The sequence below is a fragment of the Amblyomma mixtum genome, chromosome 3 (assembly GCF_055824585.1).
Source record: "Amblyomma mixtum isolate Tamu chromosome 3, ASM5582458v1, whole genome shotgun sequence".
Lineage (NCBI taxonomy): Eukaryota > Metazoa > Arthropoda > Arachnida > Ixodida > Ixodidae > Amblyomma > Amblyomma mixtum.
Genome location: NC_143014.1, coordinates 167,727,472 through 167,752,434, shown reverse-complemented (window position 1 = coordinate 167,752,434; position 24,963 = coordinate 167,727,472). Strand labels below are relative to the sequence as shown.

The 24,963-nt window shown below is 47.2% G+C and overlaps 1 protein-coding gene across 1 annotated transcript in view; it reads left to right on the top strand.

Moving 5' to 3' along the window:
- The window catches only part of LOC149352632 (uncharacterized), an 87,416-nt gene extending 78,296 nt beyond the window's left edge, over positions 1–9,120 (top strand). Inside the window, exons 3-4 of the mRNA XM_089581834.1 lie at positions 3,446–3,580; positions 8,904–9,120. Coding sequence (XP_089437960.1) covers positions 3,446–3,580; positions 8,904–9,074 — 306 coding nt within the window. The 3' untranslated portion in view covers positions 9,075–9,120. The remainder of the gene's footprint in view (positions 1–3,445; positions 3,581–8,903) is intronic.
- Positions 9,121–24,963: the final 15,843 nt, after the last annotated feature.

Sequence of the window (24,963 nt, the reverse complement as noted above, 5' to 3'; positions counted from 1 at the left end):
TCATGGGTAAGAAACTTCAGTTAGTTTCAGTTTCGACTTCAATGCACCTGAAGACTGGAGAACTCAAGTTGAAAACGAATGATTCCTGCACATGCGTGCAGTGCGAGAGGCTGCGGCGATGGCCGAATATTCATATGTATCGGGAAACGAAGATGCTCTATTTTCGCCAGTGGCGGCTTAAATACCGCTCAGGGATTGTGTTTCTTCCTGCTAGATATCGTTGCCATGACAACAGTGAGACGCTCCAGCTGGCTTCTTCCGGCTGCTAAGGGATGAATACACGCGGACGTCTGAACTGGCCGAACAACGGCATGTATACGAAGTTTGCTACTTATGGCGTGCGTCTCTAGGTTGTTCTGCCGCTTAAGGAGGTAGCGGCAGAAGTGCTTTGTGGTGTCATGGAGAAGACCCATTTCAAGAATGCGGCTAGAGCCACCAATGAGTACCCATCGTAGACTGTGCTACGCCAGGTATTACAAAGCATTTTATGCTTATATCTACTCTTGACGACGACAGAGATAGCAATATTTTACATGCGCCTAATGTAAATTGTTCTACTCATTTATGCCCTACGGGGCATCGGAGGAAATGAATAAATAAATAAGCTAAGAATTCCCATTGAACTGACGAAGGCATTTGTTTTTTGTTTGCCCTGCTGGATCTAGATAACACTGGAGACCCACTGCTTACGGGCAGTTACAAACAGTCGACTGCAAGGCTGAACGCAGACCAAGAGCTTACCAAACTTTTTCACTTGAATCACCTGTTTGACAGGGCTGCCTGCTATCGCCTTTGTTATTCCCTTTATATTTCGAGCACCTCTGCCTCAGAGCAATTTAAAACGCAGTTACTTGTGGCATTTCACTCACTCAGTGTCAAATTAAGATTCTTCGTTCGAAGTTCTCGAAGTACAGCGAGGGTTCGGGCGCGGCTCTTAACTTTGATAAATCGTCAGGGTTTTGGTTAGTTGGCTGGAGTAGGAAGCCAAGTAATTTTGTGGCATAAGCTGGGACTCAGAGCGCAACAGAACTTCGAAGTTCCCCCTACAACGTGTTCGCAATAGCAGGTCCTTCTGTGATTCACAAATCTCGCCTGTGGAGCGACCACGCAGGCTGTAGAAAACAGAAAGGTGCGCCGGCGAGGTCAATATGCAGATGACTGTAGGGGCCCGGTCAGGTTTTCCTGCCTCACTGTCACTCGTTTACGTTGCCTTCCTCACCGATTTTTCACCGCCCTCATCTCACCACGCCAAGCCGAGGGCAGATGGAGCTGGGGAAGCCCTCACTAGGGCATACAGGGTGGTTTTTTTAACCTTTACAGATTTTTATTTGAAAAACTGCACGAGATACGTCTGTGCGGTCTGTTTAGCTGCGTTTTAAAGCAGGGCAGTCATTATGTACCTTATATGGATTAATAATTATACGATTAATTAGCCTAAACTGACTAATAAACTTTTTTATGTTTGATTTTACGAAGACAGGTTACACTGCGAAATGGATGGCTGTCAACATCGAAGGTGGGCACTCGTTTTAAATTTTCTTAATCATCAGTGTGGTTCGAAATGTCGGACGTCAAAAATACTCATTTGAAAGCTTGTTGAGTTGGCTTTTCTGCATTATCCGTTTTTAAAATGGTATCGCTTAGCGTGGTATCGTCACTGAAATCGAGTTAACTTCTACTACATCATTGGATACCCCAACTGCGCCTGTATTTGATGCACAAGAATTGCGAAAGACGCTATTTTATTAATAAGCAATACGGAAAAGCCAACTCAACGAGCTTTCAAATGCGTATTTTTGAAGTTCGATATTTAGAAACACATAGGCGATTAAGAAAAATTTAAAACACAGCTCCCCTTAGATGTTGACGGCTACCAATTTTGCAGTATAAGTTCGCCCCTAAAGTCAAAAACAAAGAAAGTTCAGTGGTTAATTTTAGTTAATAGTTTAATTATTGATCCATGTGAGGTACACAATGTCCGCCTTGCTGTACAGTCCAGTTCAGCAGACCGAACCGACGTAACTCGCACAATTTGGAAAACAAAAATCTGTAAAGGTTAAAAAAATCACTCCATATATCTAGACAGGACTGTCGTCATTCATCTTCACATGCGGGGTCTAAGCGACAATCAAACGAAGCACGAGAAAAAAAAAAAGAAAAAAGGGGAGCGTTCGCCTTCTACGTACACCACAAATATGACGTCATAGCGCCGCTGCTTCGAGCAGCAGGGCATACCACATTTAATGCAAAAAGCAGTGGAAGGCAGTCTCGACAGGGCATGAAAGTTACCGGAACGCAATGCTGCGGCGCGGTGCACGGAGTTTCTAAAGGTCGGCGGTCACCTACGATCCGTTATTTTCAAACGTTAGCTTGCAGCCCACGAAGCACTTTTGCAGTGTATTCCACGTTAGCGACGAACTGCCATGCTTCGTGCGAACAAGTGGTGAATGAAAGGTCAAACTGCGCATCCAAGCCTTGCTTGAGAGTCGAAATATCTCTAGCTGTCTTGCATGTCTTGGGGAACCAAGAACTCTAGAGTGGCCGCAAAAAAGATTGGAGGTACCTGCGCTAGTGGAAGTTTTGGATGTACTCTGTCACATTAACATGAAATAGAGTTAACGTGCAATAAAAGGTCAGTCACGAAATATGAGGCAAGTGTTTAACTAAAACTGTTATATACTACTAAAACTTAACTAGTATTGTGGGCAGCCGGCAAGGTGAGGCAAGAGTATCTTCAAAGCATGCGAAAGTTCGATATTATTAATTAAACAACTTCTACACGACCGGGGATGCGTGAAAAAGAAAATTCCATTAGGAAACTCCAGAGTGGTAGACGGCACTAGATCTGGCGCAATTTTTGTAGCGTCTGTTGCATTGCGAAAGTGTTTCCAGCGCTCTGAAAAAAGCGCGCAAATTTCGAAACGTCGGCGGCAGGAGCGCGCTTTTTGACCATCCTGCGACTGGCCGCACTCATCTACTGCGTACTGAGATGGCGAGCACAAGTTCGTGCAACCCCAGGCGCTATCGACCCACGCGAGAGTGCGAAATTTTTCTACTCCGTTTGGTTACTTCAAAGCAGGGATGAAATGTTCAGAATGAAGCTGGGCGTACTTTAAAAAAATCGCGCCATTCAGGTTTCCTTCGAAGTTCTACAACCTTCTGCGTTAAACTTTTCGCGCATCTCTAGCAGGTACGCGCTCCGGTGATCTCGAGTAGCTGGAACGACGCTGTCTTTGTGAATTTCTATGGCGCTGTGGTTGGGAACAAGCGACAAAGGAGTCATTGCTTCACCACAGATGTATAGCTTACCTTGGCTTAATCACCAGTTTCTTTAAAAGGGGGGGGGGGGTCCTGATTGCTTTCCTGCTTTTTGTTCCTTTTTATAAAGCATACCTGGGAGTCGCTTTGGCACTGACCTGATAAGTTCTATACGGCACTCTTTCAGATCAAGGCGAAATGTACAATTGATTATGGCTTTTGGTTTACATCGGTCACATATAAAGTGAACGCACGTTTGGAAAGTGTGAAGATAGAAGCAAAAGTTCCCACAGATTCAATGAGTGCTACGCCAAAAATTCGGGTGAGTAGAGCAGCGGAGCTGCCAAAGTGATGCCTCTTTCACTCTTTGTATTCTACACGCAGACCTTGAGAACGCGTGTTATAATGTTTGTGCATGGCTGCGCTGTTTCCTTCGTAACAGTTCCGTGTATAACAGCTCGAATTCGTAACAGTTATTCGAACGGAATGTCTGCCAGCGCGGGCTTGGTCAGCCATTACAGGGTTTCGTTCTTGGTTCGCTGCTCTTCGTCATCGGCATAAATGATGGTGATGATGGGGGGTCAAATACTTTTTTTTAAGCATTTCGCCCTAGAGAAGCTGAGCACTGGTCCAGGGTAAACTTTGTACCCACAGGAAAATCACTGGGTACCCTCCCGGCTGCACTGCTGATATCAGCATAAATGCCGTCCTCTCCGGTGTTCACTGATCTACGTTATGTTTGCGGGGTTTAACCTTCAAAAGCTGCAAATGGCCTATGTTTCCTGATATATGAAATGTTTCACGAATGGCTGCGTTGCCAATCACGAAGTGTCTTGATATCGTGAAGGGTTGCTCAGTACACATCAATATCTTGAGCTACTCACAGTGGCCGTTGAGATTCTGTTTATTCCCTTTTCTTGCGACTTAGTTATGTATGCAAACCAAAAACAGCGATAATATCATCAGCATGCAGCCAGCGACTAATGACTCGAAATTCTGTGAAGTGCAAAGTTTTGCGCATTTACGTCGTAAGTAATGTACAAAACATACTTTACGTACCCTCTAAGCACTCATCTTTCGTAGTTTCTCCTTTCAAACAAGCACCAGATAATTCGTGAGTCTATAGCCTTTAAATGGGAGCACCACATTGAATACTAACTTAACACAAGACGAAAGCTTTATTTTACAAGATTTCATCATTGTTTCCTCACCACTGAAGTAACTGCGCGGCATAACACAATTCCATCGCCGCGAACTAAAAAACGCCGCTGCTAATTTGAACCCCGGTTTTCGATCGGTAACAACATACATCGAAACCGTTTAGAACCAAACTGCTCATTTTGCTCTGCATGACTGAAGTACCACCGGTTACTCAGAGATACTCACTGGTTACTCGTTTGCGTCTAATCTCCTGCTGCGCCGTTAAGTTCATCTCTAGCGCTTTGTTCGTAAAAAGCCTCCTTTCTGGGCCCACGTATGCGAGTCGTGCAGATAGATATCATCGCTATAAGATTAAATTGTTTCCTTTCGTTGCCCCCCGAACGTATTTGGCAGTTATTTCAATCTTGTACTATTGCAAAATAGAGCTACCTTTCCGACCGGCTAGATTTCAGTATAATTTGGGCAACAACAACTTTTAAGATGAAAAAAAGCCTGTCACTGGGCTGGAAAGCTAGCACTTATAGCGGCTTTAATCGTGGCGGGAGCGATGACATATTCAATTAAATCCGCATTAAGCGCTTACTTTTCAGCAAAACAGTGCCTTTACCAATTGTTAGTCACCAAAGCTTGCCACGTCTTGCTATGAAAGAGGTACGGACCCTACAGGAGCAGGTATCGCTGTGTCTAGCGCGCTGAGATGGAATGGGGCAGGCCCGCCGCAGCAGGTGCGACGGGCGAAACGTTTGACTAGTCGTGCGTCACCGCACTGCGCCATCTTAAAGGGGGACGTTACTGTAGGTTGGGTTACCGAGAAGAAGGCAGCTCTCGGTGGTGTTTTCCCCAGGATCTCGTGAGGATCTTAACAGCTAAAGCGCCTTCGTCAACAGATGAAGAGAGCCTATTGTCCACCTTTTTGTCTCAATCTACTGAGGCTGTTTCGACTCCTGATTAGCCTCGTACTGGTCTGGTGCTAGAAACCACCACAATTGCTCGCACTTTAAAGTAGGAAAACACAGCGCTGGCAGCGTGCACATTGAGGGGGGGATATGGCATTTATCGTTAACGTTATGCCGCAAGACGTGAACAGAGGTAGGCTGTTATGTAATGGGTAAAGTTATACTCTACAAGAGTTTTTTCGAATGCCGGAGAGGACAGGTCTGGGAAATTTTCATTAGTTGCACTAAAATGCAGGGAACAGTTTACCACTTTGAGGGCGACAGCCTGTCGACGGCCATTGGAGACCACTGGAACTAATGGCGCTAGTGTTGTTTTTGCGCCGCAGGTGGGATCGCGTGGCTCTTCTTGCAGCTGGAGCAGAGGGCGCTCTCAACAAATTCTGCGTTTTAAGCGACACAGGTCGCGGTATTGTCTATTTTTCTTGGTTAGCGATTTCCTACGTTGCACATTTTTATCGTGTGCAGTCGCCATAACAGAGGCACGTTATTTATTGCTTCTGTCACTGTGTTTTATTACTGCCTCGATGCCAGACAAACGTGGCTGAGCCAATTTTGATCCGAAAGTGGGAAGTTCCGAGGAGCATGGTTGCTTTCGCTGAAAATGTGCGAAAAGGCAGTAACACTGTTTTGTGTGAAGGAAGCATTTCAGGGAGCGAGATTTGCTTAACTTAGTTGAAATCTTTAATAAATAGCAGCGACGCCGAAGGAGCTGGCTCTAACACAGCTCCAGAGTTGAGCATTTAATATTAGTTCTGCGTCCACCAAGACCTGGTGTCGTCCCAAATTCCTTACTCGCCTACTCTAAAATAGCTCTAAGAGTAGAAGAACGGAGTCGCATCTGCCAGCACAAATAGAGACCGACTAGCCCGCATTTGATTAATACTGCATCGATATGACTTGGCAGTTGGAGGACGTACCCCTCCTGCCTCGTAGCAATGATACTTTCACCAGTAATTAGTGATCTGCTGACCGCTTAACTCTGACTACTGGCGCAGCTCCTTCAGTGTTGCCCGTAACGGCGGCAACACATGCTGTGATTGACGGCTGAGGAATGTGTGTTACTACAGAGTTTTAGCGGGGCATAAAACTCGTCGGGTTATACTGCAATCGCCCGTTACCTCAGGAAAGGGCTTTGTTTTCGATAAAGTCGATATAATGGCAGAGGTCAAGTGTAAATAAGGCCCCAAAGCCATTAGCGCGAAAAACTAAATGGCCTGGGATGCATCGCAAAGCATGAGAGCGACAAAAGTGAGCCCACTTCCACCGTCATGCGGGCTCTGCCGAGAGATGGCGCTGCGGCATATCCTCGCGTCCCAATGCAACTAGCTATGGCAGTGGTGCGGGTTAACGAAGCATACCCAAGGAAGCTTTGCCGCGACTCTATACATGGATTAAAGATTGATTTATGTGGATAGGCAGGAAAACCCATTCGTGTCACTAAAATCGATACTATTTATGTGCCTCATGCTCCCCTAGTGCGTGGCGGTCGCTTTCCCTGACCTTTATTTTGCGTAAAACCTTTTTGTGCTCTCCAGTTTTGGTTTCTCTTTTTTTTTTTTTCACAGGAAAATCAGCCAATGGTAGCATCCTATTCTAAGTGATGCCACTAAGCAATCATGGCACAACATTAGCCTCCCAAAATAACGACAGACCGAGGAAAGGGCAGAAATCGGATTGCCGGAGTATTTTAAGGGTCCTTCAATAGACCGTTAAGGGTGTTTGCTGAAGTCTGATCACCATTAATACAAAATTGCACTACATTTGGCCACAAGTACACCAAGACTGAGGACGCCAGGTGCCTGAATCCTGAGGGCAGATTCTACCATCCGGCAGCGTTACTATTCACGAACTCTGCGGGCTCACGGAACGTCCCAGATAATTCCAGCGCATGTAGGGATGGCAACTCATGCTGTTCAGCTAGCTCGGCGGGATTCTTGGGGCCCAATCGCGGGAGCGCAAATACGAGGGAAAGAAAAAAAAACAAAAGCATAACGGAGCAAGCACTCGCTGCCAAATGGTTTATTCAAAGGGAATAAACTTGCCTTTTCAAAACACACGACGATACACTCTCCAAATATAGGTCTTAGTTCTATGAGCTCATTAATACACAATAAATCATCAAGAAATTCCTCTGCAATGGCCAACAAACAAGCGGGAGAAATCAAGAAGCTTTTAGTCAGACGAAGAACCAGCTGGCGACTGCTGCGCGATCTGGTCCAGCTGATCCACGTTTGGTGGACAATTACAACGGGGCGTGAATTCTTTGAACGAGCCGTATTAAGCTGATCAACGCCCTTATCTGGTAGTTGCTTCCCAAAGTGTGTTGCGGCAACTGTCGACAGACAGAGCTGTGAGAAAGCGTTATTCAAAGTGCAGTTAAATATTGCCACTACTAAACAACCTATCCCAAGATAACGGACATAATGAATTTAACACAGTTGCTTTCTTAAGAGCGCCTAGAAACCTGGCTGTTTAATGAATATTTTAATATTATATATGTTTAATGAACTGTATGTGTTTAATTGAATTGTTTTACTGGGGTTTAACGTCCGAAAGCAACTCAGGCTATGAGGAACGCCGTAGTGAAGGGCTCCGGAAATTTCGACCCCCTGGGGTTCTTTAACGTGCACTGACATCGCACAGTACACGGGCCTCTAGAATTTGGCCTCCATCGAAATTCAGCCGCCGCAGCCGGGATCGAACCCGCGTCTTTCGGGTCAGCAGCCGGGCGCCGTAACCACTTAGCCACCGCGGCGGGGTATGCGTTTAATTCCTATAATGCATAGAGAGCTTGTTGGTATCCAGTACAAACCATCCTGCCGCCCACTTCTGCTGCGCACTTCGTAATGATAGCTGTGAGGTTATTCTTCATTACCTGAACAATTAGGTCATCGTCCTCGGTTAAAGCCGACTGTCTGTTCTGCAGCGAGACCCTGAATTCCTCTACTTTTCCTCTCCATCCATGTCACAAAACATTGTTGTGCTTTTTCTTCATTAGTGCTCCTGTGTTTACAGAGGAAATTTAACAATTTCACGTGTGTGCTTTTAAGCTTCGCCAATGAACATACGTACAGTTTTTACCAAAAGTAACCGAGCAACAGGTTCTTGCTTCTCAAACGTATAACGGAGCATTTACAGAAGCCCTAAAGACCGAACGGTGCCATAATGTAAGGACAAGGTCTCACCTTTCTTCACACAGAATCAGAGCTTAAGGGCTGCCATGTGTGCTTCGTTACGCGGCTAATTAACTAACCACCTGTGCCGGGTTACTTTTGGCAAAGACTGTACAGTACATGTCAGTAAGTTGGTTTTTCTTGCGGCTGTTTACTGAAGTATCTGCCACATGGTACGTAGCGAGCTCCTCTGTCATGTGGAGCACGGCGACAGATAAGCAGGGGGAAAAAGGGAGGGTGACGCGGTAGCCACCGCACCGGGTGGAGGTGAGCCCAGCGACGCCACTATGCAGCGATAATAAATTTTCCAAGGATTCGTGTTTCGTCTCAGTAAACGCTCTTGCATCTCATGCAGGTTGTCAGCTGGAAAGACTTCAGCTCTTCTGGGTGCCCCTCTTTCTTGAAAGCACCATTCAACAGACTGGCTGAGAATTATCTCAGAGAAAACGGGGACACCTTGCAAAGCGTTGCCAGGGCCATTGTGGCTAAAACGCTTGATGGCAGTAACCCCTGGCCCTGTATGTAGCTCTGCTTCTGCCAGATGTTGCATGGCTTAATGAAGATGCAATAAAGAAAGTAATCATACGTGCACACTGTGCCGCAGTAATTAAACCTGCCAGCAAGACACGAAGCGGTGTGTCCCTGGTGCACTTCTGGGACGTACTCTGCTCAGCGTTTGGCACCATCGTCTTAACACCGAGCGTATGCTATAGATACACGCTCGGCCGGCATCTGGCGCCATCGAGACGCCCTGCACATCCGTTTGAAGAGAAATTTATTAACTACGCAGAAGTCAGAATTTTCTTTTCGCACACGATTTTTCAGCCCGAAATCCTACACGTCAAGACAGTACGACAACCACGTAGTAAGCTTATACTATACTGTACAGGCAGTCGGGTCAAGCTCTATGATGTTAGTATACTTTGTGTATTCAAGAATAACGTCACGGTGCGTCAGCAAATGACAGACAGAGAGTGTGTTCAAAACAGTCGTTGAATAACATTGCTTTGGGCTAGATGCTGACAACGCAAGTGTACGCGCATTTTTTTTTTTTTTTTGCGTTAACCGAGTCCAATAAGTCTGATAAGATGAACGATGCGCTCCGTGCAGTGCTGCTCTGGCCCCAAACGAATGTCGGATACGGGAAAGTGCCGTATTACTAGAAGGGAACTGGGATCCGACTAACAAACCACTTTATTTATTGACTTATTTATTTATTTACACAATACTGAGGTACTCATGCGGTCCAAGCAGGAAGGGCAGATGGCAAAAACACTTTCAATAAGCCATAAGTTTGTACAGACATATACAGAGAATGTTTAAACACATGACACAAAAGAGCAAAAAAAAGTCACAAAGATACATTCTTCACTAAGAACGTCTAAGAATAAAAGTCCCTAAGATACATATATACAGATACGGATGCCCATAAAAAGCGGTTCCTTACCTCCAGATTCACTGTCGTCCCGTTTTTCACGGATGAAACATTACCACGCGTTCGTGTGACATGTGACATCACTTGTGTGACATGTGTTGACGGGCATGGCTGCTCGAGCTCCATAACTGAGTGATTTTCGAATGACGCCCGCTATGGCCAGAGTTCATTGCGGCATAGCGCCGAGCATAATCGCGTTTTCGAAAATCTGAATACTCACATGACTATTACTGGCGGCCGGTTACAAGACCCTAATCACAATCAGGCTGCTGACTGTGATATTTAAAAAGTTAACTTTTAGACCTGAGTTAACTAGCTTACTAGTAAACAGGATTTTCCCATTTTCGGACGTCGGCCCGCCCTGACATTACTACGGAGTAAGTGCAGCCTTTATACGTCAAAAAGCTTTTTAAATATTACTGGCGAGCTGGTTTGAAGCAACGTGTACACATATACATAATATGTACATAATGCATATGCCTACCTACACATTAGCATGCGACAGTCTTCGTATGGGCTGTGCCTGAGAGAGGAGGAACATGGCCAAGAATAAGCGATGTTTTTGGTGGCCTGCTCTTTATTTGCCGGGTATTTCAGCGAAGCCCACCACGAATTTCAAAAGTAGGCTTTTTGAAACGTAAAGATGGCTCGTGTGTATTGTAATGAGTGTTGGCGGACGTTACTAAACAGGCGAACTATGGTCACTAGTAAAGTGTTCGACTTTTTAAATACTACAGTTAGCCGCCTGGTTTTGAATAGAGGTTTGTAGCTGGTCGCAAGTAAAAGCCATATGAGATTTTTGCGTTTCTAAAACGCGGTTACTTTCGGCGCTGCGGCTGAACAAATTTTGGCCATTTCGCGCGTCAGTCCAAAATCGCGGGGCTGCGGAGAGGACACAGCGGAGCTCGCCAGTACACGTCACTCTGCGGCGCACATGTCACGCGACCTACTATGCCCCGACCTTCTAGGCTCGAGCAGCGAGCAGAGGCGATCACTCCTAGGCATGGGCGGCAAGGACACAAAAGAAGGAAGAACACGATGAAAGATGCCATTAATGAAAACTTTATGCGCTGGTTTTGTTCAGTCACTTGCAAGCGTCCAGCGATGACGTAGCGTGTATGCTTATAATCATCACCTGTTATCGGCATCTCGGCGGAAGGATTTGTTTTTAATTCATTTACTTTCCGTTTTCTTCACACGTTTGTAGGTGAGGTCGGTATGGTGGATGCAAGAAGCGAGGACACTAGTGCTGGCACAAGCCTATTAATTGCACCTTTATGCACGCGACGAGCCAACCAGACACACGAAAACTATAATACTCAGAGAGGCGAACGAGGGCCTTAAAGCACGTGGGAGGGGGGATACGAACTTATGATCGAACGCCACAGAGAATGCATGACAAAGAAATGCATACCGCGGGTTCCGAAAGCATAAAAAGCTGTCAGCTTTTTTTAAAAAAAAGTACATCTTTGGTCATATCGGGAGGATATTGTGCATTCATAAGAGACAAAATTACTCTTTCGTAAGATGTCTTTTATATAAAGCTTTGTTTTTGTCCGTGTGCTTTGTTCTGTAGGCAATTTTTAGCAACGCTGTTGTTGTTGCCGCACTCGTTAAAAGCTATTATATTAGCAAGTATCCTTTGTATAGGCTTCTATCACTTGCATGCCAGATGACAGGAAAGTTGCAGCAGCAATCTCTTGGGCTGGCGTGGTTGCTGTGACTTTTTTTGTGGTGGTTATTTACGGGGATTTCTTAGCTGAAGCAATCGCTTAGGGGAATTGGTTGGTGAGGCACGCATATTTTTTCACTATTTTGTTTTTAAATTTACTTCTATCATCTTCGTTCTGCCTGTACGCGGAAATGAGATAGTCATTTTCTGCTGATGTCGACTGGCGGACGGACGGTAGGAAATTCGCGCGCAAATGGAGGTGAAAAAGTAGTCGTTATAGGCTGGTTTGTTGCGCTTAAAACTCCGAAGCGACACAGTCTATGAAGGTCATCGTAGTGCAGGGTTCCCAATGATTTCGACCACCAGGGGTTTTTTAACGTGCACTGACATCGCACAGTACACGGGCCTCTAGAATTTCACCTCCATCGAAATTCAGCCGCCGCAGCCGGGATCAAACCTGAGCCTCTCGGGTCAGCAGCCGAGCACCATAACCACTGAGCCACCGCAGCAGCCCGTAGGCGTTATTGTTATTCTTGAAGTAAAAACCAGTGCTGCAACTACACCAAAACTAAAACCCATGTCACAAAGACGCCGAACATAGGGTCTCTTAAAGTTGCCGTACTTTCTGATCAAGTTCTCTTATTATTGCTCTCTGTGTTCTCTAGTACTCTTCAGTTATTCACTCAACGGCTCTCGTAGCATTCCGCACTCATCCATGCGCACTCCCCATCAGAAACCTATTTCAAAACGGATTTGCTGCTGCCGAAAATTTTGCGGAAAACTTGGCATCGTGTGCGGCGACGAGGGCACCAGGATCTAGAGGGCAGTGTCTGGAGTCGAAGCGACAAAAGCCCGGACGACCAGCAAGTGAGGCGCGCCACATCGCGCCGACGCGGGCTGCGCTGTCCGCGGCAGCGGGAACGCGCGACTGAGATGGCACACAGAGAGCGAACGGCCAATCATCTGCAGGGGGACGCGCGCGTTTCTGCTCCGGTGGCGCGTATATGTGGCCTGCCTCCGTGTATGTGAGTGGGCTTGTGTGTGTGTGTATGTGCGCGCGCAAGTGTGTGTTACATCTTTGTCAGATTCCTTTTCAATTTCGATCCGGGCTGGGGGGGTATTGTATCCAAAGAAACGAGCTGCAACTGAGAACGCGCTCGGTGCACCCAGCATTGGCGGAATAGAAGTGGCAGAAGAAAAAAGTAACGCGCCGACTCTGAATCTCGATTCTTTTCCTTTTTGTACCAATGCAGTCAACCTTTTTTTTTTATTTCTCGTAGGAAATTGTAGAAAATGCGCTCGCTAAGTTGTTACACGCGTGCGCGCGCGCAGGGACAAACACACAAGGATATCCCGGTGGGAGTGATAAGACAATAACAATGTTTTTCTATATTTACACATCTAAGGTGTGCAAAGTAGCGGAACAGAAAAGTGAACTCGTCCACAGCGGGTGCGCAATCTGGCTGCCGGCCTTCTTCGATGCGCTGGGTCAGCCCTAGAGAATGCCCCTGGACGTTCTGCCTTAAAGCCCTCATTAACTGGCATGCCGACTTCGAAGGAGTTCAACCTCTAGACCTCCGTTCCAGGCTTCTCGGGATAGGAACCGAAGTTTGCCCGGGGCGGCGTGCGTCCCCGCTAGGGCACCAGCGCTGGCGCGAGGCTGCCAGGACCCGAGCACTATATAGAAGGACGCCGAAAGAGGGATATAAAAGCCTTCTGAACGGCGCCGAGAACGTTTTTTTCTTGTTTTTTAAGTACTAGTTCGGGCAGAAGCTGCTTGGAAGGGGCTGCGTCAGAGGGAAAGAAGGGTGGCGGTGCTCTTTCAAGACCTTTCGCTACAAATACTCACGCTCCCGGGAGCATCGCAGCTATTCTCGAGACAAAGGGATCAGGCATGTGGAAGGGCTCCACCCAGCGGAAGGATCTTCGCTTGGCGTTTCCGTTTCTTTTCATTGTTAGCTGTCGTTGAGCAGTTCGCCAGAACGACAGTACGGCCCAGTCAATCTGCAAAGGGCTCCATCTCTGTGTGGCAAAGAAGGCTCTCTAAAGCGTAATTCGAGAGACGAGAGTGATTCTGAAAGCTCTCAAGGTCGCTCGTTAAAACGAAGTTAACCACACGATGACTAATCAGGCCGGTTATGCCTGTAAAGTTAACAGAACGCGGCTCTGAGTTCATCGTTCGTAAACAATGATCTGCCCATGAAGGTGACAGTCGGCCATAGGCGGTGCGGTAATGACTCTCATCTGCCGATTACGTTTCGAAGAAAGCACAGTGCAGCAAGATCATAGACCCAGTTTAAAAGCGCAGTGAAGTACGGCTCTTGCCGACGTGCAAGCACCGCATGCTCGAATCGAACGCGCGACTTCATGTCGAAAACAGGGTATGAGTTGCCGTCATTCGTGAATGCCTGGTCCGCTGGATGCACAGGATTATATCGACGGTCACTTGCCTCACGACTCCCACAGTGCGCTGTCCTCCGCTGCGGTGTTTTGGCCAACGATGAAGCAGAATGCTACGGGAACGCAGAGGCCGCTTAGAAGGGCCGTTTCACCACCCCACTCATAAATTATTCAGCAATGGCGATGTCTCTCAGGGCCCAACTTCTGTGAAATGCCTCGACCCGCGCGGCAACGGAAATAAGGACACGCTGTAGTACTGTTGGCTCACAGCCGATGTCGGGTTATTAATGCCATTTTTTTTTTCGAGTCACAAACAAAATACTATTGTGGACATTTAATGCCTTCTAAGACACAATGAAATGTTGGCGCTCAGTCTGTTTCGCTGTCCATAAGCTTGTTCCCTACGTTCTGCAGAGATGACAAATGAATGGGCGGGCTACGGGCTATGAACGATTTCGTAATAGAATGCTTCCATTCGTGCTGACCAGCTAAGATCCACAGTTCAGTATTTGTTTTTGCTTTCCCCGTCATCACGCCATGAGTATCTTACCCTTGTCGGCGCAAATGGGAGCGGAGCGCAGAGCAGCTTCGGGGGGACCTGGCATCATTAGCTTTGCATTTGAAACTCTGCTAGCCCATTCGCAGCTGGAAAAATGTATTTGTGGAATACGAAGCCAGACGTCAAAAATCTGAAGCATCTACGCTTCTGAATTCCCTAGCGATGTTTTGGTGAGCACCACAGCAAGCATTCCACCTTCCCTAAAAAAAATAAAAATAAAATAAAGCTATAGCTTAGCGTTAGATCAGGGCGCCGAATAGTGACACTTCGACACCCGCCTTGTGAATAGGACTAAAAGGAAGAGTTCCTGTTCTTTCACTCCACAAAATATACAGGTCGTTTCAAATTATTGGATTCAGACTTTTAACCATACCCGGCGCATCTGTGTGGGTGGATTGTACGGCAAAGTGGCCATTATTTACGTGATAGAGCGCAATTAAAAGACAACTATATAACTAAGATCAAGTGAATAAAGCCGAAACTTGGGCGAGTTGGTGAACGTTCATGATGTAAAATATAGCGCAAAGGAAACAAGAAAGATGGAGAGGACAAGTGGTCAACTTTTTGTTGTTGGTCTTAGGGCTCAAAGCTACGCCGCAAAATTGAAGGCCGCCAACATCGAAACTCAGCCCACTTTATAAAATTTCCGAATCAGCAATGTGTTTTAAGATGTCGGACGGCAAAAAGGTGTCTTCGAACTCTCCTTTAGTTGGCTTTCCCACGTGGCACATTCATCAAATGGCGACGCTGCATGTGGAGTCGTCACGGAAACAATGTCAAAGCCTCCTACGTCATAAAAAACGTGAACTGCGTAAGTATATACTGCTATAATTATTAAAATGACGGCATTGTGCGGCATGGGAAAGACAACCTATTGAGCTTTAAAAATCATGTCTTTTACATTCGATATCTCGAACCACAATGACCACTATATTTTAGAAAGTAAGCTCACTTTCGATGTTGACGGCGTTAAATTTCGCAATGTTAACTTGCATCCTATAAAGAAAAATTAAAAATATGTATACTAAGTTCGTTTTAGCTAAATAATCGTATTTAAATTGCGTTTTATCACGCCACAAACCACCAATATAGACCATACGGAAGTATTTTTAACGGCTTTAAAAAATATATATTTGCATTGACTAATTTGAAGGACCCTGTATTTTCGACGCGGAACATAGTATCAAGGTGCATATTTTTATTTATTTTTTTCACGCTGTTCCTTTTAGCAGCAGCTTGTATATCAGCTCTCGGCTTATCATTTTGTTTTTTCTACTTTTTTTACGCGCTGGACAGTCAGCAGCTCCTCAGCCCCATTTACTTTCATATGCGACCAAAATATGAAAAAGCGAGCCACTTAATTTATCTACATAATGATTAATCGATGCTTTATTACGGGATAAATAATTGTGGTTTGTCGATGACTTGGTGTGCGCGTAGACAAATTTTTACTGCATTTCATGTGTGTGTGATGGTCGCACCTAGTGCGCGCCATTCAAACATGGTGTCACCACTAGATCCCTTTCTTACCCCTTCGTTCTCCGTGAAAAAGTTCTCTTTCTTTCTGTCCTAGAAAGCGACGTAAACAACAACATCATCATCGACAACAACGAAGAAGTAGCTACGTTTCGGGAGGAAGAGAGTAGGGAGGGAAGGGGACGATGTGCAACGCTCTTTCGCAACACGTTACCCCTGGTCTCCTTTCCACCAGCGTCTGCCTCTCCCCGTGCTGATGGCCCAATCGACGTTCGCCAGCGTGCACCTGCCGTCTCTGCGCTTTGCTCTGCTTTCGGGATAGGCCGCCTCCACTTTTTTTCCTGGAGGCTGCGGCATTGCTTCTGGTCGCGCGGCTGCAGTGCCGGCTACCAGCCATCCCGTCTTCTCGTCGTATTCGCGCCGGACGCCTTGCCGCGCCGCAGCGCGCTCTGCAAGGGCGACGGGTGGCGCTGGAGCTTCGCGTCGATTTTTACTGCGCGCTTGCGCCGGTCGTATCCACGGTGCTCCGGAGGCTGTCGCCGCCATTGTTCTCAGCGCGATGGAAGAGCTTGCATCCAATTAACCCGAGTGCTCATTGAGTCTTTACGGCGTGCTCCGCACTCGGCTGCGTAAGCGGCAGCTGGGTCGCGATGATGCTCCCACATGCAGTTCGCTAAAAATATGCCCCGCAAGTGGTTCGTATGTTTGATTCATCTTGCGCCACTTGTAGCAAGGCTGTGGAAAAGCTGAGCCCCGGCAGAACGTTTGGAATTGAAAGCATCAACTACATACGGAGAGCTCGTCGCGGCGAGTACGCATAATGGCACGACAATGAAGGCACACAATACAGCTGGCTGACGTGCACTTCACTGCGTTGCACATTTGAGGACGCAAGCACATATGGGCAGATAGTACACGTGTTGTGAGTGACGCGCCTTTACGCTGTGCCGGTGCCGCTTAATCTGGCGCAAACTCTCGCGTGCGGTTACAAATCGGCCGCACTCTTTCAGAGCTGCCACTTTGCCGTGATTAGCGACACAGTTTCAAAGCTTCCCTCCGCTCCAACTGACATGACGGAATTGTAAAAATCTCTTGGCTTTTTGCCGTATTTTCGAATGAGCTTTGATTTGCAGTCAAAACACTGCACACAGACCATATTCATTCCCAGCAAGCATGCCTGTGCACTCTCGGACTTTATTAAAAATTTATCGGCATAGAACAAGCACGGTAAGCTTATGGGTGTTGTGACCGCTCTGCCTTCACCTACGGCGAATGCCAAGAAGAAATGTAAACGCTATGCCTTCACTACGGCGAACGTTATGCCTTCACTACGGTGAACGCTATGCCTTCACTACGGCAAACGCTATGCCTTCACTACGGCAAACGCTATGCCTTCAGTACGGCGAACGTTATGCCTTCACTACGGCAAACGCTATGCCTTCACTACGGCAAACGCTATGCCTTCAGTACGGCGTACGCTATGCCTTCACTATGGCGAACGCCAAGCGCATGCTCCCCACGCTTTCCCTCGTCCCTTCCTCCCCTTACCCTCGCCCGGTCACGCTATATAAGCTGACTCATCGGGATGAATAAACGCTCTTTCTATCCCGAGCGTCCGTTTGTGTTCCACGGAAGCACGGCATGCGCAATGCGCTTACTAGCTTTGTAACAATGGGTATCAAAGGCGTGTTACCAAGCCAAGACAGCCGATTACGTTGAGATATTTTTCAGGCAACAAGTACAGCCCAGTATTCTTCTCAGAGCGGTGTTTACGTCATTGCATACTTGCAAATATTCCTCTATCAGAGAGTATTTTAGCCGTACGCCTCCACTACAGTCCGTGTAATATTCAAATACCTTGCAGCAATGCGCGGCGCATTTCGAACTAAAGTATGGGCAGACTTTTAACCAGGAATTCCGTCACCTGGGTTCGAAATTTTTCGGGTGGCAGGTACACATCCGTATACGTACACAATGACTCGTGCACATTTGAGTGCACACTTGAGGAAACGAAACAAAACGCCTAAGCCCCACCGCCCTTTCCCGTTCCTATTGTGCACAACAGAAATATCAACTGATGCACTACGTGCAGTCCAGATTTTCATTGCATATGTTATATGCGGCGGATACTAGTTGGCGCCGGAGTTTTATTTTATAAATTCTTTGTTGAGTTCTCTTTGTGAAATTATTTTGGACTATGAGAGCTTCCTTCTGATGCGGAGCACGCGCGTGCAGAAATTTTGCCCTTCACTGCATTTGTACTGTGGGTGTTGCAGTGTTAAGTTTTTTTTGTGTGTTTATGGGCCTTTCTATTTTTTTTGTTGGTGATCTTTTTGTTTGCTTTCTATCATTTTATACACTTCACCAAGTTATTAAGTGTAGCTTTCAAAATGTGCATTAATCCCTTGTTCACGTTACTGAAGGTGCATAGACTGTTGCAATGCTAAGGAATCACCGTAAAATGCTTGCGTCGGTTAAACTGTTCCCTTATTCGCGCTGGAATTATACGCAGAGATGGCATACAATAGTCTTGCTTTTTCAATGCCAAGTTTTGATGATGTACCGTGCTGATTTGATCAGAATTAATTATAAATCCGCCTTGTCTGCAGCTCTTGTGACCTTCAATAACAAGCAGCTTTCGCATAGTGCGCGTTTAGCGTTGCAGAAGTCTGTGCACCTGCGTGCCTCTAAATGAAACTCTACCGATTGACGCATCAGATTACTTCCTCCTGCGAGGACGAAAGCGTCTCTGAAAGGAGCAAGACCGAAATCTGAAGAAAAATTCTCATTAATTCGCTCGTAGTGAAAGCCGGGGAAGCCACATTTTTCTGTGCAGTTTTGTTCACGTTTCGATTTTTTTTTCCAATAATGATTGTCGAATTAAACAGCCCTAATTCGGCAGGAAAGCGACAATTAGCGTTCCCATCATAATCAAGTGGTACTCTCCACTCGCGAAGCAAGTCCGGGATTTACTGCGAGGAAAATTTGGGAAACTACCGCATGGCAGCCATTTCATTTCTACTACGGTAAACGGCAACGAGGGCACTCACGATATCTCAGCATGGGTTTTCTGCTGGGTACTCTGCTACCAAGAGGTTATGGGCGAAAAAAGTAAGGGGACTCTAAACATTTCCCTTAATCACTGAAGTCTAAAAAAAAAAGAAATACCATTCTTTTTCTGGTACAGGAACACGTCTATTTTAACTACGACATAAAGTATTACAATCATAAGGGGCAAGGCCGTGATGATTACAAAGGTTGCTTTAATAAGCTCCACCGTCCAGATTATTACTCTATTTCGGAATTTTCTTATGTACATCAAGCGGTGAGAGGAAAACCACAAAATGTACTTTACTTTGTTTTAACGTGCGCAAAAAAATAATAAAGTACGTTGTTGATTAACAAACCTGGTAAACGATTGAATAGATTAAACAAAAAAGAAGCCATAAATATCTGCATATTGTAGGAACTTGAATATAACAAGTCAGGGAATCATGTGAACAAATAAAGAATACAGTAAAAAACACCACTTGCATCTTGTGCAGCCATGCATATCTCAGTCAATCTTTTGTAATGGCGCTGAATGCTGATCATCAACTGTTCGCCGAGTTCAGTTTGGCAGTGATGCAATTGGGCTACAACGGAACGCTACAGTGGGTGTTGCTTGATAGCGCAGCTGTCATGATCACATGGTGCTAAGTACCCTGGCTGGGCCGCAGGCTCCTGTCATATGCGCTCTACCCCATTGTTATTCTTCTAGTTATTTCCCTCTCATGATCCGGATTAGCGGCCACTACATGCCCTAAGTAGACATATTCCCTTACCGCTTCCAGCACCTCGCTACTAATTGAGAACTGCTGTTTCCTTGCGAGACTGTTGAACATTACTTTGGTCTTCTGGATGTTAATTTTAAGACCCACCATTCTGCTCTGCCTTTCTAACCCATTGATCATCTCTTGCAGCTGATCTCCTGAGTGACTTAGCAAGGCAACCTCAACAGCGAATCGCAAATTTCTCAAGTAGTCTCTATTAACTCTTATCCACAACTGTTCCCAATCCAGGCCTCGGAACACCTCCTGCAGACAGGCAGTGAATAGCATTGGCGAGATCGTGTCTCCCTGCCTGACACACTTCCTTATTGGAATTTTATTGCTGACTTTATGAAGTAATATGGTAGCTGTGCAGTCGTTATAGATATCTTCCAGTATTTTCACATAAGACTGTTCCACACCCTGATTCTGCCATACCTGCATGACTATTCTTCAACTGAGTCAAATGCTTTCTCGTTATCAATGAACGTTATATATAGGGGTTGGTTATATTCTGCGCATTTCTCTATCATCTGATTGATAGCGTGAATATGGTCTATTGTCGAGTATCCTTTACGAAAACCTGCGTGATCACTTGGCTGATTGAAGTCTGAGGTTGTCCTGATTCTATTTGCGATTTCCTTAGTAAATACCTGGTAGGCAACAGACAGTAAGCTGATCGATCTGTAACTTTTCAAGTCCTTGACGTCTGCTTTCTTATGAAGTAAGATAATGTTAGCGTTCTTCCAAGCTTCTGGTACGCTCGAGGTTATAAGGCATTGCGTGTACAGGGTGGCTAGTTTTTCTGGCACAACCTCCCCTCCGTCCTTCAAGAGATCTTACGTTACCTGATCTTCACCAGCTGCTTTCCCTCTTTTCATTGCTACTAAGGCTTTCTTTACTTCCTCCTTCTTTACTGACGGGATGTCCCATTGCTGTGCGCTACTGTCTCTCTCATTAACGTTCTGATTGCATTCGCTACTGTATAGATTTGTGCACAACTCTTCTGCTACTTTAACTCCCGTATAATGCGATGTCAGTGCACGCTAAAGCACCCGAGGTGGCCGAAATTTCCGGAGCCCTTCACTACCCTCATAGCCCAAGTCGCTTTGGGACGTTAAGCCCCTATAAATCAAACCATATTGCCAATGACATTGCCCTCTTTGTCTCTTATCGCATACATCTGGTTTTTACCTATGCCTAGTTTTCTCTTCACTGTTTTTAGGCTACCGCCGCTCTTTAGAGTATGCTCAATTTTCTCCATGTTAAACTTCCTGATGTCGGCTACCTTGCGCTTATTAACTTTGACAGGTTGGCCAGTTCTATTCTGTCCGTAGAGTTAAACGCTTTTCTGCTTTAGCCTTTCTTAATAAGATTTTTCATCCCCTGAGATAGCTTGCCGGTATCCTGTCGAGCCATCCTACCGCCTCCTTCTACTGCGCAGTCCGTAATGATAGCTGTGAGATTATCGTTCATTGAACATTAAGATCGCCTTCGTCAGTTAGCGCCAAATATCTAATCTGCAGCGATATCCTGAATTCATCTACTTTCCTTCTTACAGCTAACTCGTTAATGAGCTTCCGCTCCACTAATTTCTTCCGTTTTCTTCTCAGATCTAAACTAATTCGGGACCTTACCATTCTGCGGTCGCTACAATGCACCTTTCCCAGGACCTCCACATCCTGCATGATACCAGAGTGAGTGCATAGTAGCATAGTATGAAGTCTATTTCATTTTTAGACTAACTATTGGGGCTCTTCCACTTCCGCTTCCTGTTCTTTTGTTTCCGTAAGAAGGTATTCATAATTCGTAAATTATTTATCTCAGCGAACTTTACTAATAAATCTCTCCTGCTATTTCTGGAGCCTATCTAGATTAGAATTCGCTCAAGCCGAGCCTCGAGCTCCATTTCCAGGAAGGCCACCACCACCTCGCCTGCCGACCCGTCGAAGTGGTCGGCAGGCGAGGTAGAGACGGAACCTTCTTTACCGAGACAAAAGAGATCCGCCGTGTAGCCGTCGCGAGGATGACGGCTTCGTTGACCGCTAACGGATGTCACGTGCTGCGGCCCGTGTTGCTAGAAGTACGATCACAAGACCGCCGACGTCGATGTTTCGTCGGTGTCGGTATCGCGTCCGCATAGTGTGACCGCGGACAAGCGTGTACTCAGCGTCACGCAGGTACTCTTGGGCCTCCCGAGGTCTCTGGACTGGATGTGATCACGGTGCGTCGTAGGAGAAGCCTCGGATGCCTAATCTTCGATATGGGCAGTAGCGGATAATGAGGCCGGCTTCACCGCAGTGAATCAAAGTGGGCGGCGCAGTTTGGGAGTACCCAAGAGGTCGGAATTCTTTGGCGGTGCTTGCCAAAACATGGGTGGGCGGGCGAACGACTGGCGTCGAGGGAACGGTGCTCTACCTATGGGCTGAAGGGATGCCTTTGTCTGCCTACAGCAGCGCCGTGAGTCACGGCTTGAGGTTCTTGGGTTCGAGTCGTCGCCTGAGGAACGCCCAATGCCTGTTGAAAGTTTTCACGGATGACGTCCATGAGCGACGCCACTTGAGGCTGCATTGGCGATGGCAGGAGTCGCCACATTCGGCAAAAGATGGCGCATGCTGGGCGGCTGCATTGGCAGGATCGAGCGACAAGTGTCTTTTCTGCGGTAGAGGCTTCTTGAAAGAATTCGGCGACAGTTTTAGCAGCATTGGGAACGAGGCCAGCAAACAACTGCTTCTTCAGTCCTCGTACCAACAACCTTACTTTGTTTTCCTCAGTCATCTCAGGGAGCACACGCCGCATGAGGCATTTCATTTCTGCTTCTTACGTTGTGACGGTCTCTTTGGGTTGTTGGATGGGTGAGTGCAGCCGTAGCTCGGTCCTCTCCTTACAGCACTCGTGATCGTCTTCACCAGCTCCCTCTTGAATAGATCCCACGTAGTCAAGGATGTTTAGTGGTTTTCGCACCACATTTTAGCACAGATGCTCAGGGGAAAAAAGAAAAATCAAAGCTTCATGTCGTCCTTCCACCTCTTGAATGCTGCCACGCGCTCGAATTGGTCGAGTTATTCTCCAGGGCCTTTGCCAGGGCAGCCTTTGAAAGTGGAAGGCGCCCGGGGCTGCTGCAGGATAACTGGGGTCGACGCTGTTGGTGGGATCATGGTCGACGTCGACGCTCCTTCCCGCTGTCTGGTGCGATCTGCTAGGATCCCGAGCCCAGACGGCAGACTTTGTAGACTGCTTCGAGCTTCGTCGCTGGTCCTGACGGTCTCGTCGTCTTTGCTGGTCTAATCTCCTCCGGTGCGCACCCAGCACCTCCACCACATGTCTGGTACATGTTACAATGCCGTGGACGATGGACGAGCAAACTCTTTATTGGGCGCAATTCGCCCAAAAAGAACTCAACAGCTCGGTGGCGGCGGTAGAAACTAGCGTGCTCGGCGGTGTTTGATGTGGGCCCTTGGTACACCTGGGTTCTCTCGGTCAGGTCGAGATCCAAGGGTACCGTCTGTCGAAAAGCTGCTGCTGTGAGGAGACGAGGAGGGACGGGCATTGAGGAGAGCAGTTTACAATCGGTTTATTTCACACATTTACAGGAATACGTAAAGTGCGTTAGCAAGACAAGCAGAAATAAGAAGGTGCTCGTACATATGTCTGCCCGGCTGCTTAAATAAGGTTAGTCATCCCCTGATCCCTGACCGGGGAGTCTTGCTACATTATCAGTGTCCAATCAAGTGGTCACTCATGATGTCCTGAGGAGCCTCCCACCGCAGGAGGCAGCACTATTGCCGTCTCGCTGCTCTTCCGGTGGATATGTCGATATGTCGCAGCCTCCCAGCAACATCGGTTATGATGGAGATGCACCACCATAGGCAGCCGGCCCTGAATGCATCTGCCACTGATCATGGTTAAGTAGAAATACCGCACCCAGCAAGACCTCCAACTTCGAACTCTGCTGCTTCGTGGAGGTGGAAGGAAACGGCCGCCCTTGTTACTTACGGGAGAGAAGGCCTCCTGCCCCAACAATGCAATTAGTCCCTAGCGGTCACGCAACGGAGCGTCCACATCACCAAAGCTGCTGGTCAGTGAACTGTTTCTCCTGCAACCAAAGGAAGACTCTGCTGTTGACGCCACCACCATGGCGATGTTCAGGGTGATGCCATGCTAGCGCCTCTTTGAAGAGAGTCTGCTGGCAGCTCACGGGAGGTCTCGTGTGAAAATTCTTCCCCGATTGGCGGTCTCCGTTCTTAACAGGGGCCATCGAAAAGAATCATCCCCGCTCTACACCACGCTTAGTTTAGAGCTGGCTAATAATCTTGGAGATAAAGCTGCAAAAGCAGCTACAATAATCTCGCACAATGTGGAAGTGCGATCATTCGAGATAAACCTTGTCGCATCATGCGTCACAGAGTGATAAAGCCGCATGCCGGCGGCTTTCAGAATGAACAAATAATTACTACAAAGCTTCGCGGCAATCACACGTGCCGAATCCCGATGCCAAACTTTGTGGCCACGCGGTAGGGGATGTATGCCACAGTACCGCTCGACCTTGAGCGGAGCGCTGCGCCTTGGGCGGCCTCCTTGCGGTTGGCGTCGCGCACGCCGCCGCTACAAGGCGTGGTAAAGGGGGCGCGCAGCTGATTTATGTCCCCGGCCACGGAGTCCGTCCCTGGGTGTCAGAGCTTTCATTTGGCGAGAAACACGACGCGCCCCCGCCTAATGATGGCGGAGACCGATGGCTGGACGCAGCAAGATTCACGGCCGCCTTGGCGGCTTACGCGCCGCTCTCGACGAGCGAGGTTCGCCGCCCTCCTCCTCTGACCCGGTTCGCGGCTGCCGCTTACAACCCTTGCCGGGCTGCGGCGAAGGGCGCCCAGTCCCACTTTCTTCTGCCCCGGCTTCCGCTCAGCTGCGCGCGCGGATCGCGAGAGGCGTAGAGCGATAACTTTAGATGGAGAGTATGTCAACCTCTCCATAATGACCTGTGGAAAAGACGTCAGCCGTTCGTGGTTCTTTTCTCTTTAGGAAAGGACGGGTAGAGCGAAGAACGAAAGGATTGAGCGCCCG